We start from the raw sequence: 14,021 nt of genomic DNA on the forward strand, positions 1-14,021 counted from the left end.
TCAATCCAAGATGGTTTTGTGCCTTTGATCAGCACAGCAGGCAACAAGTCACTGACAGAAATATGTTTCACTTCTGTGGCTCGAACAGGCAATAGAAACAGTGAAAGACAACCCTCCCATCCTGAACTGCCTGGCGAAAATATTCCACTTCCTGGGCAAGCAGGAGATGGCCAAAGGGATATGGAATATGGCACTGAATGTCCTGTGTGCTGGGCGTCTGAGGAGTGGGCAGGTCCCTTTCCCACAGGGACTTGTCCTCCTCCTCCAGACTCTGAGACAGCCACGGTGCTTCTCCCAGACAGCAATTGCATTGCTTAACTGTGGTGAGAAACACATAGGGAGAAGTAATTGCCTGACAAAACCGGTGAAGGCTGGTCTGGGAGTGAAGTTGCTACCTTGCAGCCAGGAAATCTGGGCCAGATCCGGGCTCTGGCACTGAGCTGCTGAGGGACTTCCCCAGGTCTCTCTAGGCAACATTTCGCAGGATGCTGAGTCACCTTGCAGAACTGGATTGACTATTTAATGACTGTAATGCTCCTAAATCACTCAGGAGCATCAGAAATGTGTCTTTAATCCCCTGATTTTGCCCATTTCCAGCCTCCAGTAAACAGGAGTGCGCATTAGTGAGTATTTCCCATTACAGAAGAATCATGAAGATTTCTTCAAATCCTATTTTTAAATAAAGACTCATTCTTACTTCCTTGTATTTAAACAGGATTATTTAACTGCTCATAAAATGAGGATCAGGGAAGTGAAATCTCCTTTAGCAGAGTACTTTAATATGTGCTTACAATGCTCTTCATAGATGTTGAACTTCCTCTGAGCTCGAGGCAGGAGGCTGAAGGGTGCAGCGTGGAGGTGGTCACTGGGTGCCGGGTGATGTCTGTCTGCCAGATTAGACTGGAGAAAGCTGCAATGACATCAGAAAAAGGCTTTTTTGATTTCTCAGCCCTTCTTCAGGTGCGCTCCTATGGCCAAATGGTTCAACCTCTAAACACGTTAGGGCATGCTGTCCCCATGTCTTGACCCCATATTCAAGGACCCTATGATCACCGGGAACCAAATTTACAGTCAAGGTCAACAGGATGAGCAACATCTCAGGGGCTTGCACCACCTTTCCCAGTACTGCAAACCACGAGCCAGCCTGGGGTCATGCTTTGGAGACGGGTGCTGGTTCTGGGCAAGCTGGCCTAGCTCTCTGGTGTAGCTTGGCATGGCCAAGGAGCTGACCTGAGGCATCTTAGTGGTTTGTACTCATATCATTTCATCATCCATCATGCAACTAGGCACAAGTTGATGAGTTTCCTCTGGTCCCCAGATCCACATGAAGATGTATCTGCAAGGTCTGGAACATTCCAAGATGGGACAGGGCCCAGTTCCTGACAGGAGAAAGCTCATGCATGTGAAAAATGACCTTGAAAGGGTCCTCAAGGTTTGTCCATACCTGAGGACAAACCTGGACACAGGCCAGGTGAGGATGGGCACATCATACCCTTGGGATCCCAGGGAGGTCCTTGCAGTGTCCCCGGGTTTTCATTAACTCTCAGCCCTAAAGTTAGACCACAAAGACTGAGGGAGGCCCTTGGCTGCCTCTCCCTCCTGTTGGGCCCGGATCTAGTTAGGTGTGAGGGAGATGGAGGGGTGCAGCATGGCTGAAGGCAGGAACAGGGACGGAGGAATTGCTATGGTTAACATCAGCCTCAGCTGGGAGGGAATTCGGAGAGCTTACGGGAGTAAAGAGCCACTGGGTGACATTAGACACAAGGATGGGAGCAGGAATCCATCCCCACATGTACACTATGTACATGGTGCTGACAGCAGGTCAGCCACACTCTACTACTCCTCTCCCCAGAGCCTGATGGGGAATGTCATCCTCAGAGGTAGCCATTGCTCTCTCTTTTCTCCTGACAGCCCCATTTCATCCTGCCCCACCTCTATTTACTATTTTTTACTATTACATGAGGGTGGATGCTGTGCAAAAACTGTTCCTGGTAGATGAAACCCCTGCACAAAACCATGGAGTTTGACCTGAACTGCAGATCTTCAGGGGAAAATGACTGTGACTTAAAATCCAGGAAACACCCACCACTGAGTACTTCAAGCAGGTCATTGATCTGGATGATGCAGGCTTCACCAAGAGCCTGCAGTGCCTCCCAGAGCCATTGCTCGTGCTCTTTGGTCAGATGAAGCTGAAGACAGAAAATACCGATGCAGGAGGTGGAGCGGCAGGTTAAGAAAGCTGAGGAGAAATTCCCAGGGCAGCGCCTGCAGCAGGAGCTGAGGGTGGTCTGCTGCAACTGCATGCCAGAGGTGATCCAGCTCTGCAGAGCCATGGCTGCTTGGGGGAGGATGAACCTGGTGAAGCTGCTGCTTGAGATGATGAAGGTCGATTCTTCCAAGGGCAGGATGAAGGAGTGGTCACTGTCCCTCTGAGTCATGGGGGTGGCAGCAAGTTCTGCAGAGTGGCTGTCTCTCTCATGAGCTGTCGGGATCTTCTGAGTTTTCTAAAACCTTGTTAATTAAAAAAGCAACAGACAGATCCCTTGTGGTGTTAGCCCTGTAAGAGCCCTGTTGTTTCTCCACTGCCCCGGCCACTGGTGGCCATCCACTGCTATCCCCTGCCCATGGCTGGCTGCCTGCTGAGGTCCCTCCAGCTCCCATCCTGGGTAGGCAGCACAGAGCCTGGGGTGTCCCCTGCTTCCACCATATCCCCAGCCCCAGGATGGCCGAGCTGGGAGCCAAAGGGCTCCTGCTCCTGCCCTTGCTGCAGGGTGGTGGGTTCTGTTGACACCTGAGCAGGTGACGTCCCCCTCTGACCAGCCCACCTCAGCTCCTGTGCCCACCCTAAGGACACCCACCCACTTTCACACAATCCAGCCACGGGAGCTCAGCGCAACCACAGGGGTGCTGTGGCCTGTGCCAGGTGGGAGATGGCAAGTGACCCCACACGTCCCGTGGGGGTGTTGAAGGTTAAACTTTTAGAACAATGTAGCAATATTATACTTAGGTCAAGAAAGATGTTCTTTGTATATGTTAAAGTCGAAGGCATTCCTAATCAGAAGAACAAGGAGATAGCTGCCTTTGAGCAAGGACATCCCGGAGCCATTAGACCTTGAAGAGGGTACAGTGCCAACTGGGCAAGTACACTCAAGGTCCATGTGTCCTTAGCTGAATTTTCCTCATTCTAATACAAAAAATCATGCCTATAGGTCAAGAAGACCCTTGCCCAGGTGAAGACCCTTCCCCTGAGCATGTGTAGAAGCATTGTGTCAGCAGTATTATAATTGTGTGTAAATTACTAACCAGTCATTGTAGAGAGGACGGACTTGGAAAATTACTAACTCTGCAAGTTCTGTGTATAAATATAGTGTGGAAAGTCCTGTTGGTGTGCATCTTAGGAGGAGGAATCCCCCACGCACCCAGCGCTGCGATAAACCAGTGTCGGCTTTCTAAGCTATCCTTTGGTTTGGAGAGTTTTCCTGGTCAGGATTGTCGGTCCCAGGGTCACCCCTCGGCGCACTGCTGCTGCAGGCCGCACCGCCCGCCCGCCAGGGGGCGCCCGGCTCCGGCCCCGCGCCGCCGCCATGCCGCCGGAACCATAGAGATGGACTTCCGGTGGGCGGAGGGCGGCGCCCCCCACGTGACAGAGGGCTGTGACTCCCATTGGTTGTGCCGGCGCGGCGGGGCGGGGCGGGTGGTGTGTGTGTCCCGGGCTGTGGGTGTGCGGGTGTGTCCGCCCGTCCCGCGGGGCTGCGGCCCTGCTGTCGTGCTCGCGTGTCCCAGCACACCGCGGCCCGGGGAAGTCCCCGCCGTGCGGGGGTCGGAACTCACCCCCCCACACACACACACACCCCGCCCCCGGTTCTGCTGCCGCTCCCCCCGCGCGGCCCGCGGGCCCCGGCCCCGCCATGGAGGTCTTCCTGAGGCGGGGGAGGCTCCCGGCGCTGCGCGGCTGCAGGCCCCGGCACTCGGGCGGGCCGAGGCGGCTGCTGCTCTCGCAGCTCTTCCAGCCCCTCAACCTGCAGGCGGGCGGCGAGGCGGGGTGGGACGGCAGGGCCGGGGAGCCCACCTGCCGCAGCCAGAAGCTGATGCTGCAGGCGGGGCTCATCCACCCCGCCAGCCCCGGCTGCTACCACTACCTGCCGCCCACCGTCCGCGCCATGGAGAAGCTCGTCAAGGCGGTGGACGAGGAGATGCAGGCCGTGGCGGGACAGAAGCTGAACATGCCCAGCCTGAGCTCGGCAGAGCTGTGGCGCGCCAGCGGCCGCTGGGACGGGATGGGGACGGAGCTCTTCCGGCTGGCCGACCGGCACGGCAAGGACTACTGCCTGGGCCCCACGCACGAGGAGGCGGTGACGGAGCTGGTGGCTGCTCAGAGCAACCTGTCCTACAAGCAGCTCCCGCTGCGCCTCTACCAGGTAACCAGGAAGTTTCGGGATGAACCCAAGCCCCGCTTCGGCTTGCTGCGCAGCCGGGAGTTTTACATGAAGGACATGTACACCTTCGACGCCTCCGAAGAGGCGGCTCGGCAGACCTATGACCTGGTGTGCGACGCCTACCGCAGCCTCTTCAACCGCCTGGGCCTTCCCTTTGTCAAAGTTAGGGCGGCCACGGGCAGCATCGGTGGCACCGTGTCCCACGAGTTCCAGCTCCCGGCAGACATTGGCGAGGACAGGCTGGTGCTGTGCCCAGACGGACATTTTGCAGCCAATGTGGAAACGTTAAACAGGGAGCAAACGTCTTGCCCCACGTGTGGAGAAAAACTTACCCAGACCAGAGGGATCGAAGTAGGACACACGTTTTATCTGGGCACAAAGTACTCCTCTGTCTCCAACGCTGTCTTCTACTCTCCCGAGAACAAACCCCAGCTGGCAGAAATGGGTTGCTACGGCCTGGGCATCACTCGCATCCTGGCGGCCTCCATCGAGGTGCTCTCTACAGAGGACAGCATTCGTTGGCCGAGCCTCATCGCACCCTACCAGCTTTGTTTCATTCCCCCCAAGAGAGGCAGCAAGGAGGAGGAGGAGAAGGGAGCCACACTGCTGGAGCGGGTGTACGATGACCTCGCTGAAGCGCTGCCGCACCTCGCCAGTGACTCGGTGCTGGATGACAGGACACAGCTGACCATTGGCAAAAGGCTAAAGGACGCCAACAAGCTGGGTTATCCCTACGTGGTCATAGCCGGGAAGAGGGTTAGCGAGGACCCCCCGGTCTTTGAGGTTTGGAATCAGAATGCCAGCGAGGTTTTGTTCCTCACCAGGGAAGGTGTCATCGAGTTGCTGAGTAAAGTGCAAGTCCCTTAAACTCCACGTCTCTGAATCTCTCATCTTTGCTGCACTAAGTTTATCTGAAAAGCCCCGGTTCCTTTTCAAGGACGTGCAGGTTGTGGGCGATGGCTCTGGGTAAGCGGAGCTGAATCCAGCTCACATCGGAGCCAGCCATGGAGTCTTGCAGCCACACCGGGTGCTGGGGTTGAGCTGGGCTCAGCCCACGTTCTCTAATGGGGCTGGGGGCGTTTCTTCCTCTGGCTACAGGCCCCCGTGAGCTGCTTTTAGGGAGTCAGCCCTCGCTGGAGTCAGCCCCTCGCTGCCCAGCCGTGGCAGACATTGCCTCTGTCGAGCGTACACAACAGCTGAGGCTGCAGGAGAGAGGACGGGAGGGCTTCCCCTTGCCCTTTTCAAGTGCTGAATTCTTGGAAGGAGGCATATTAAGAAGGAGAGGAAGGAAGGTGCTTGTCCTCCATTTGCATCTTGTCTCTGGAGTCACCCAGGCTCCGTGAAGGTGGAGGTTAATCTTTATGAAAGCAAAATGGTGAACTCTAGAGCCTTGTTCACCTTGAAAATGCCATGGCGCTGCAAATCTGCAGGAATTAAGGTGAAGAAAGATGTCAGGCATCCACACCCCAGTCCTGCAGGTCAGTCCGGCTGGTGAGATGCCTGGATCTATCGGGCCTGGGTGGTGACGGTGTGTTTCAGGAATGCAGCCTCAGAGTGGTAGATAATCTTTGCAAAAAAATTTAACAAGGAAACATGAAATCTGGGGGCCTGTGAAGCCTGGCGAGAAGGATGTCCAGGCCATGTTGCTTATAGGCTGTAAGTAACTCTGTCCGAGGGTGGTGACATCCCGCCTGTACGTGCCCACTGCAGCGTGGGGCTGGCTGGGCCCCGTGGCTTCTGTGAAGGAACAGGTTGCCGCCATCCCAGCGGCACTGACCGGTGCCCCATGAACCTCCCCTGGATGGGGAGCTCCTTGGAGGGAGCTGCCTTGCCCTGAGCCGCAGCTCCTGGGTCTGAGATCTAGAGAACACAAGCAACAGCGGTGCCACTGTCCTGTAAGGCTTTGTGGTGGACCCACACCCTCCATGTGCTCCCAGACTTGAGGAGGTCACCTCGTCCTTCTCCTTGTCCCTGGCAGGATCAGCTCCGTGGTGGCTGGGAGATGTCACCCTGAGGGGAGCTGGGCCGGGTCTGAGGGGCACTGGGCCGGGTCTGAGGGGCGCTGGGCCGGGCCTGAGGTCGCTGGGCCGGGCCTGAGGCGGGGGTTGGTCGGAAGCCGCGGGGCGGGGCGGCGCGGCAGCATGGCGGAGGCCGGGGCAGCCAGGAGCGGCAGCGTGGCGGAGGCCGGGGCGGGCGGCAGCGCACCGCGGTACCGGGCCGCTCTCCACCCCGACACCTGGGAGGAGGTGAGGCGGCGGGGCCGGGGGGCGCCGCGCCGGGCCGGGCCGGGCCGGGCCGGGCCGGGCCGGGCCGGGCCGAGCTGAGCTGAGCTGAGCTGAGCTGAGCTGAGGGCCGGTGTGTGTCCGCCCGCAGGAGCTGGAGGCCATCCCCATGTTCATGAAGCGGTGCCCAGCCGAGATCGACGCGGCGCGGCAGCCCGACCTGGCCTGTCTGCAGTCCCTCCTCTTCGACGAGGAGCAGGGCCCCTCAGGTGGGCAGCCGGGGCTGGGGGGTTCTGTCGGTCTGTCCCTCCGTCCCCGGCCTGGGGAGGGAGCTTGGGGAGCTGCTGGGGAGCTGCACCCCCCGCCCATTTTGATGGCCCTGTCTCTCCCTCCATCCCCTGCAGAGCTGGCCAGGATGTACAAGAACGAAGGGAACGAGTACTTCAGGGAGCGGGACTACAAGAGAGCTGTCATCGCCTACACCGAGGGGCTGAAAAAGAAATGCGAGGACCCAGAGCTGAACGCCGTGCTGCACACAAACCGAGGGGCCGCACAGTTTTACCTGGGTAACAGCACGAGTGCCACCCTGTCCCGGTCGGGGCTGGGAAGGGGGCTCTCCCCTGTCTGATGGGTTCCTGTCCTTTCATTCTTGATCTTAGTTTGCTCTTTCTTCCTCCAGTCGCCTCACAGTGCTTGTAGAAACAGAGAGTTACAGAATCTCCGCATAAGCTATTTTGTCACCTTCAGATCTGGTTGGATTTTAAATATAAATGAAAGGTTCTGAGCAGTGTTGCTTGCTTTATAGGTAACTATCGTTCTGCTCTCAATGATGCCGTCCAAGCAAAAAAGCTAAAGCCCACCCACCTCAAAGCAATCATAAGAGGTAAGAGGTAAAACAGGTGTTACCACATGAAGCTCAGGGAGCATGGTTTCAAAACAGCTTTGTGCATTACTTTTACTGATTATGCTGTTATTGTTACAAGCCTTGTTGTTGGATATTGCTTTGTTTCACTGCATGTTTCTGTGTGTTAAATAACAGCGTTTATAAATCTTTAATTACTGTGTGTGTGTGTGTTCATACTTTGTTTCCAGACAGCCTTCATTTCTGAAAAGTAAAGCAGTTGCTGTATGAGATTTTTTTTCTCTTGTTTTGTTATTGCTGTTTCTCCCTGAAACAGAGCTCTGCATTCTGCTTTGGATTTCCAGTAAAAACACGATGTTTTTGCTCTTCATCTTCTGTATCTGTCAAAGAGGCATTGGACCTGTTTCTGTAGAGCACAGCATAACTTTTCCACAGTACTAGTTTTTGGGGTTTGTATTTTTTTCCCCAGCATTTCTCACTCCATTGAAATCACCACTTTATTTTTCCTATGAGACAAATACTGAAATGTTAATTATAATGATAAAATTTTGCTTGTAACAGACACTTCTAGCATCATTCTGCTGACTTGTGTGACTAGATGAGCAAATGATACAAGAACTGCTGAAATATTTTACATTTTCTTCTCAGCTGACCTGCTGGAAGTCTACAGTTGAACACAACCACACAAGACAATATCCTGTGCTGTGTTTGCCTCTTGAAAGCGCTGGGGCTAGTGCTGCCTTTATAACTGCCACTTTGTGTAGTAGTTGTATACTGACTCCAATACTAGAAACTTAAAATCTTAATCCTTCCAGGAGCTCTCTGTCACATGGAGCTAAAGAATTTCTCTGAAGCAATAGCATGGTGTGAGGAAGGCTTGCGAATAGATGCAAAAGAGAAAAAGCTTGTGGAAATGAGAGCTAAAGCTGACAAACTAAAGGTAAATATTAAGGCAGTCTAGCAACTACAGTGCTGGTTGCCTGCTTTGTGTCAAGAAGCACTTGGGATCCTTGGTTGAAGAGTGCTCTGTACAAGTTTCTGTATAGTGTAATATCCCCAAACAGAATTGAGTGGTGGTTCCGCGTAGCGTGTGATGTGGGGATGTGTAGAGGAAAGAGCTGGAGAGAACCCTTCTGGGGATCTGAACTGACTTCTCCACTCGTTGGCAGGGTAGAGCAGTGATGGGCATTGACTTGCTGTGTGTGACCATGGTGCAACCTTTTCTTACATGTAGCGAGCTGAGGAGCGGGATGCAAGGAAAGCAAAGGTGATGGAGAAGAAAGAGCAGTGTCAAAAAGAAATTTTGCTTGCAGCAATAAAGGTGGGTCAGTGAGTGGGGTTGGTTTTGTGTGTTCTGTTGTTTGGCTTGGTTTTTTTAAGAGCTCTCTTGTTTGTCTCTAAGAGGTCGTTCTCATACACAGGCTTTTGAGGGCTAGAGCCAAAAAACTGAGTTAAACCCATGATTCTTATCTGCATGGCTCTAGCCCCAGCTCCCAGGTTTCCGTATTTCAAGTAACAACTACTGCAAAATACAAACCCAGTATTAGGAGATGGACTGAGCATCCAAGAGAGTGCTCTGGCTGCTGGGCTGTAGCATCACACTGGCCCTGCAAACCTTGTTTTCTCTGCTGCCGATGGGCATTACTTCAGTGGAAAGATAGAAGATAACTATCCAGTAGGGTGGAGGAGGGAATTAAGCCTGGATCCTCTCCTTCCTCGGTAAATAGTTGGGCTACATTAAAATATTTTGGGCTATTACGTGAAGTTGGATCTGTTCTGCAGTTGTGTTTCCAAAGAAAAGAATTGAGTTTTTTTCAGCTCTCTGAAAGAGTGGATGTTCTCAGGAGCTGGTGCGTGAAGTTGCACCCTGAAGTGGGTGCTTTGGGGTCTGCTAGGTCCCAAAGAACAGGATTTCAGATGCATCCCTTTCCCCACATTTTCTCAGGCTCTTCTCTCAGCATGTGGACTCCTCTGGATTCCCACCTCTCCTCATCTGTTTTGTGAGGAGTCTAGGTTCTACTGGGAAGACAGTAACTCAAGTCTGATACGAGAGGAAGGCTTTTGATGGCATGTTTAAGAGCTGACTCATTAATAAGAATGACACAAGTTGTTCTTTTACCGACTGCTAATTTTTTGCTCTTATCCTCCCCACCATACCTGTTTGGGTTTTTATTGGGTAATTTTTTTCTTTTTTCCTTCCTTCTCTCCAGGAACGAAATATCAAGCTGGTTCTTGAGCCATCAAATGAAGAAGAGGAACTAGCAGATGGCCTGGCTGAGATATCCTTAGATGGGTTTCACTCTGACAACGCCACGGGAGCAAAGGTGCACTTAGATGCTGATGGCAACTTAAACTGGCCTGTCCTCTTCCTGTACCCTGAGCACGAGCAAACTGATTTCATTGCAGCTTTTCATGAGAACTCCAGGTAAATGCAGTGTCAGCAGCGTTCTTGCATAAAGAGGTGTTTGAGCAGATGAGAACAGACAGCAAGTGAAACACTACCGTGCTAATGAAGTAGCTCCAGATTTCTAATCTCCTAGCTGACCCTGCATCTGGTCGCACTAGATGACCTCCTGAGGATCTTTCCAACCCAAATTATTCTGTGATTTACAAATGCCGCTTTAAAATATGAGGGCCAAAATCTCGACGATACATAAATTTATAGTGCAGAGAAACACATCATGTTTAGCCACTGTGATTAAAGGGGCTTGTAGGGCAAGCTTAGACCAGTGGCCAGTAAGTGACCCATCCGCCTGCACAGATTTCAGAAATTCATTAAGGTGCTTCAAATATGGGGTCTCGGAAAGAGGATTCTACTTAAAAATTATAAAAAGCTTCCAAAAGGGACCTCTTGGAACCACCAGTGACCCCACAGCTTTCCACAGGGCTTACAGCAGGCCTGACCAAAGTGCTGCAGACCTTTCAGGCTATAAGCAAGTGCCTGGCAAGGTGGGAATTCCACTTTTCTTGATGTTAACTTCAGTTTCTGATCTTGCAATGTGAAACAAACTTCGAATTTGTAACTTTTTTTGGGGGGGGGGGGGGGGGAAGATATGTATTCCTCAGATCTACTAGTAAGTTTAGGACTTAAAATTACAGTGCAAGCAGATGAGTAAAGTTGTGGTTCTTATACGGTGGTGTTCATTATGCCTTTTCATAACCAAAGGAAGTGAAAATGAATTCCTAGAACAAACTGGCCACCAGCACTCCAGAAACACAAGCATGTTCTGAGCACTCTGATCTGATGAAGCGTGGTGCTGGTGGGACCATGTAGAAGGCAAATCAGTTTTAGACTAATTGCAGGGTGTTTATTTTGGCATCTTTTTCAGTGTGAAAATGAAAAGTTAAAAATAGTTTTCTGTTGCACTGCTCAAGTTTTAAACCAGTACCGTGAGTTACAAACAGGACCTTGGTCTCATTGAGAAAGCGATGAATTTGAAGGGAAGAAACTACTAGTGATCTAAACTTGCTTTCAAGTCTGTTGTCTGATTTGCTAATGTATTTTTACCATCATTAAAATGAAACAGTACAAATTATTGAAGCTGAACACTTTGTCTAAGATAACCAAGTGTATTTTGGCTTTTAGGTTTATTGATCATTTAATGCTGATGTTTGCTGAGTTACCTCCTTGGGATTTAGAAAGAAAATACCTTCCCAGCAATCTTGAGGTGAGAATTTTGACTTTCCTTTTATTTCAGGGTTGTGGGTTTTTTTCTGGAGCGAGAAAATACACAGGTTTGAGTGTATGAAAGCAATAGCATTGTTACCCATTTACCATACACAGATGTGAAATAAGGATCTGGAGAGCTACATTCACTTATAAACTCAAACATTTTCCAGATGTGCTGACACAGGCACAGAATTCATTAATGAAAGTTCTTTTGTGGAAGCACTTCTGTTGTATTTGATAGAAGGTATTTATAGATACTGCTTAGATTCCCATCTTTGTAATGATGATTAAGATTTAGACCATCAAGCTGGTAGGCTGCTTGGTTTTTTAACTGCGTTACAAAGCTCAAAACAAATGAGGTAATATTATTAAAAAATAGGTTATTTTCAGAACTAACTGGAGGTACGTAAACACTTAATCCCATCAAGACACTATATGCCTATTAAGACTTTAGCAAAGGTGGGATGCGATTTGGTTGTGACTGCAGCAGATTTTGAGAATTTTTAAGAAATTGTACATAGAAGGATACAGATGTTTATTTTTTATTTTCCACTTTGGTGTCATGTGCCAGGTAGCAGTGCAGCCCTTAGTGCAGTGAGCTGATAGGTCCAAAAGGACAGTGGCTGTTTAGTTCACCAGATTAAAAACTGGGATTATAGCTCTGTGTGTATGTACAGTGTAAGGCATGGTTGCTGGATTCAAATCTCTTAAATCTACTCTGTTTTGTTCAGGTATCTTTAAACCTGCTCAGTTTAGCTCATACCATTGCTGCATTTCACCTGTTAGAAAGCAGCCTGTAGGTTTGGATTGCTTCTCTGTAAAGCACAGGAATAGCCAGTGTATTTTGGCTTCCTGCTGCCACTGCCATAAGAAGCTAAACTGGTTTATACAAGGAAGACTTGGAATTTACACAAAACAGTTTCTACGTTGCTGAAGTTAGCATCCGACACAGTCAGTTCAAGGTGCAGAAGTCTGATCACTAGTTGATATATGGTATGCTGTTACTAGACTCTCAACAGCTTAGTAGTTGCCTTTCATGTACCTTAGGTATTTAACAACCCTCCAAAATTTTTTTCAGCTCTATTTTGAAGATGAAGAAAGAGCAGAAATGTATGAGCTGAACCCAGAACACACATTGCTACAAGTGCTGCAGCACGAAAGGTGAGGCTGTACCTGTTCGTGTCCAGAGGGAGCACGAAGGCAAAAAGTATGAGCTTTGGGCCTTAAGTGCAGTTTGTTCTCCGGTTTAATAGTCCTAACTCTTGAAGGTATAAAGCAGTGGGACTGCATGGATTTTGTGCCTGGCTTTAGCGACTTACATATGTTTTTTTCCCCCAAAAAATGAACAACTCATTCCAGGACTGGATGGAGATGCGAAGGGGGTTGGGCTACGCACAAGCAGCAGCACAAAAGGGCTGTTTCAGATCCCATCTACACAGTGCTACTTTAAAAAAAAAAAAAAAAAAAAAAAGAAAAAGCAGCAGCATATAAAGAGAGTATGTTGAAGGTTAACAATGCTCTCACTGTTAATAATGCTGCGTGAGCAGCCCCCAGCACAGCATGCAGCACAGTTTCACTCTGAAACTGACTTTAAAGTGTTGTGCAGTTATTTAGAGAGAAGAATTTGCTGTTTGGGAAGCCAAAAAGTTATTGTAAAGCCTGTGCTGTTAACTTGCACCGTCTTGTAGCTAGCTGGAGACAGCCTGCTGCCCGGCGCTAGGGGCTCGCTCTGCCACAGTGGGAGCAGAGCTCTGGGTCCGCCGCTGCGGGCTGTGTCTGAACTGTCACTCCATAAAACTCAGCAGCCTGCATAAACCCTCAGATTTCAGGCTGTAAGGGCAGTTGCAAAAGAAACCTCCTTCCAGAGGGAGAATAACAGCTGCTTTAATTAGAAGGAGCTGTTGGGAGAAGAGTTGATCCATAAAACACTCCTCCTTGGGCATGTGTAGCCCTGGCTCCAAGAGGCTCTGCTAATCAGCAAAAAAGCTTATCCTCAGCCTTTGGGAGGTCAGTCTTTATTGAGCTGGGCCAAAGTCACTCACTTTGCATGACACTTGGCCAGCTACAAGGAAGCCAAAGGACTCCCTTTAATCTTTGCAGGTATTTTGTAAAGGCGGGGACTCCAGCCGTTTTGGCATTTGTAAAGCGTTCTCCCTTCTCTAAGAAGTACTTCTCTGGCAAGAAAGTGCATCAACTATAAGGAGCAAGAATGAAACGAGGAATCCTGTGCAAGAGGCTGCTGTTTGTTATCCCAGCTACAGACTGCAAACCTCTGCTTGAACAAAAATACCTTGTACACTTCAGGGGAGAAATAATCTTGGCACACGGGGAAACTTCCAGGAAAGCAGCATAGGGGTATGAAGGGCTTACCAGAGGGAATTATTTGTTTAAAAAGAAACCCAGCTGGCTCGCAGAAGGTCTCCTCTATGATAGGCTGCATGTGGTTTTGAAATAAACCTGAACCAGTGCCAAGTGCTGGCTGCAGTTGAAGCAACAGCAGCTGGGAATGTACTTACTTACCTGTGAAAACCCACTGGTTTCCTTGGAGGAGGGCTGTAGTTGCTGGGGTTTAACAGCACTGCTCTGGGGAGATACCCGCCTGTTGCCGCGGGATGGAGGCAGTCAGATTCCTGCCTGTGATTAAGCAGCTGCTGGTTTTTCACCACTTGGCTCTGCTGCTGGCCAGGGTAAAGCAGAGCTCTTTGTTCAGAGCCCAGTGTTTTACTGACCCTTTTGCTACCTTACTGATTGTCCTATAGAACCTGGAAATAAACATGTCTATTTTAAGTAGACTGATTTCTGCCCAATAAATGAGACAATAATTTTTCTCA

At 50.5% G+C, this 14,021-nt stretch overlaps 2 protein-coding genes across 4 annotated transcripts; both read left to right on the top strand.

The window, feature by feature from the left end:
- Positions 1-3,537: 3,537 nt before the first annotated feature.
- Positions 3,538-5,304, top strand: PARS2 (prolyl-tRNA synthetase 2, mitochondrial). The gene has a single exon (XM_074831958.1). It carries the CDS (start codon positions 3,909-3,911, stop codon positions 5,301-5,303), a length of 1,395 nt encoding a protein of 464 aa, XP_074688059.1. The 5' UTR covers positions 3,538-3,908; the 3' UTR covers position 5,304.
- A 9-nt stretch (positions 5,305-5,313) lies between these two features.
- TTC4 (tetratricopeptide repeat domain 4) lies at positions 5,314-13,982 on the top strand. 3 transcript variants are annotated; one of them, XM_074831960.1, is made up of 10 exons: positions 5,314-5,914; positions 6,810-6,927; positions 7,063-7,224; positions 7,464-7,541; positions 8,336-8,460; positions 8,755-8,841; positions 9,731-9,945; positions 11,107-11,188; positions 12,269-12,351; positions 13,291-13,982. In XM_074831960.1, exons 1-10 carry the CDS (start codon positions 5,885-5,887, stop codon positions 13,388-13,390), a joined length of 1,080 nt encoding a protein of 359 aa, XP_074688061.1. In that variant the 5' UTR covers positions 5,314-5,884; the 3' UTR covers positions 13,391-13,982. The 3 variants fall into 3 exon arrangements, with proteins under 3 accessions (XP_074688061.1, XP_074688062.1, XP_074688060.1); XM_074831961.1 differs by having other exon boundaries at positions 5,335-5,402; XM_074831959.1 differs by lacking the exon at positions 5,314-5,914 and adding an exon at positions 6,570-6,682.
- The last annotated feature ends 39 nt before the right edge of the window (positions 13,983-14,021 follow it).

The sequence above is a fragment of the Strix aluco genome, chromosome 8 (genome assembly GCF_031877795.1).
Source record: "Strix aluco isolate bStrAlu1 chromosome 8, bStrAlu1.hap1, whole genome shotgun sequence".
Lineage (NCBI taxonomy): Eukaryota > Metazoa > Chordata > Aves > Strigiformes > Strigidae > Strix > Strix aluco.

Excerpts from the sequence above, each read along its gene's own strand:
- TTC4 (XM_074831959.1), top strand. The coding sequence starts at position 6,578 with ATGGCGGAGGCCGGGGCAGCCAGGAGCGGCAGCGTGGCGGAGGCCGGG. Across the intron at positions 8,461-8,754 it reads CTAAAGCTGACAAACTAAAG|CGAGCTGAGGAGCGGGATGC; the intron begins GTAAATATTAAG and ends TCTTACATGTAG. Across the intron at positions 9,946-11,106 it reads GCTTTTCATGAGAACTCCAG|GTTTATTGATCATTTAATGC; the intron begins GTAAATGCAGTG and ends TTTGGCTTTTAG.
- PARS2 (XM_074831958.1), top strand. The coding sequence starts at position 3,909 with ATGGAGGTCTTCCTGAGGCGGGGGAGGCTCCCGGCGCTGCGCGGCTGC.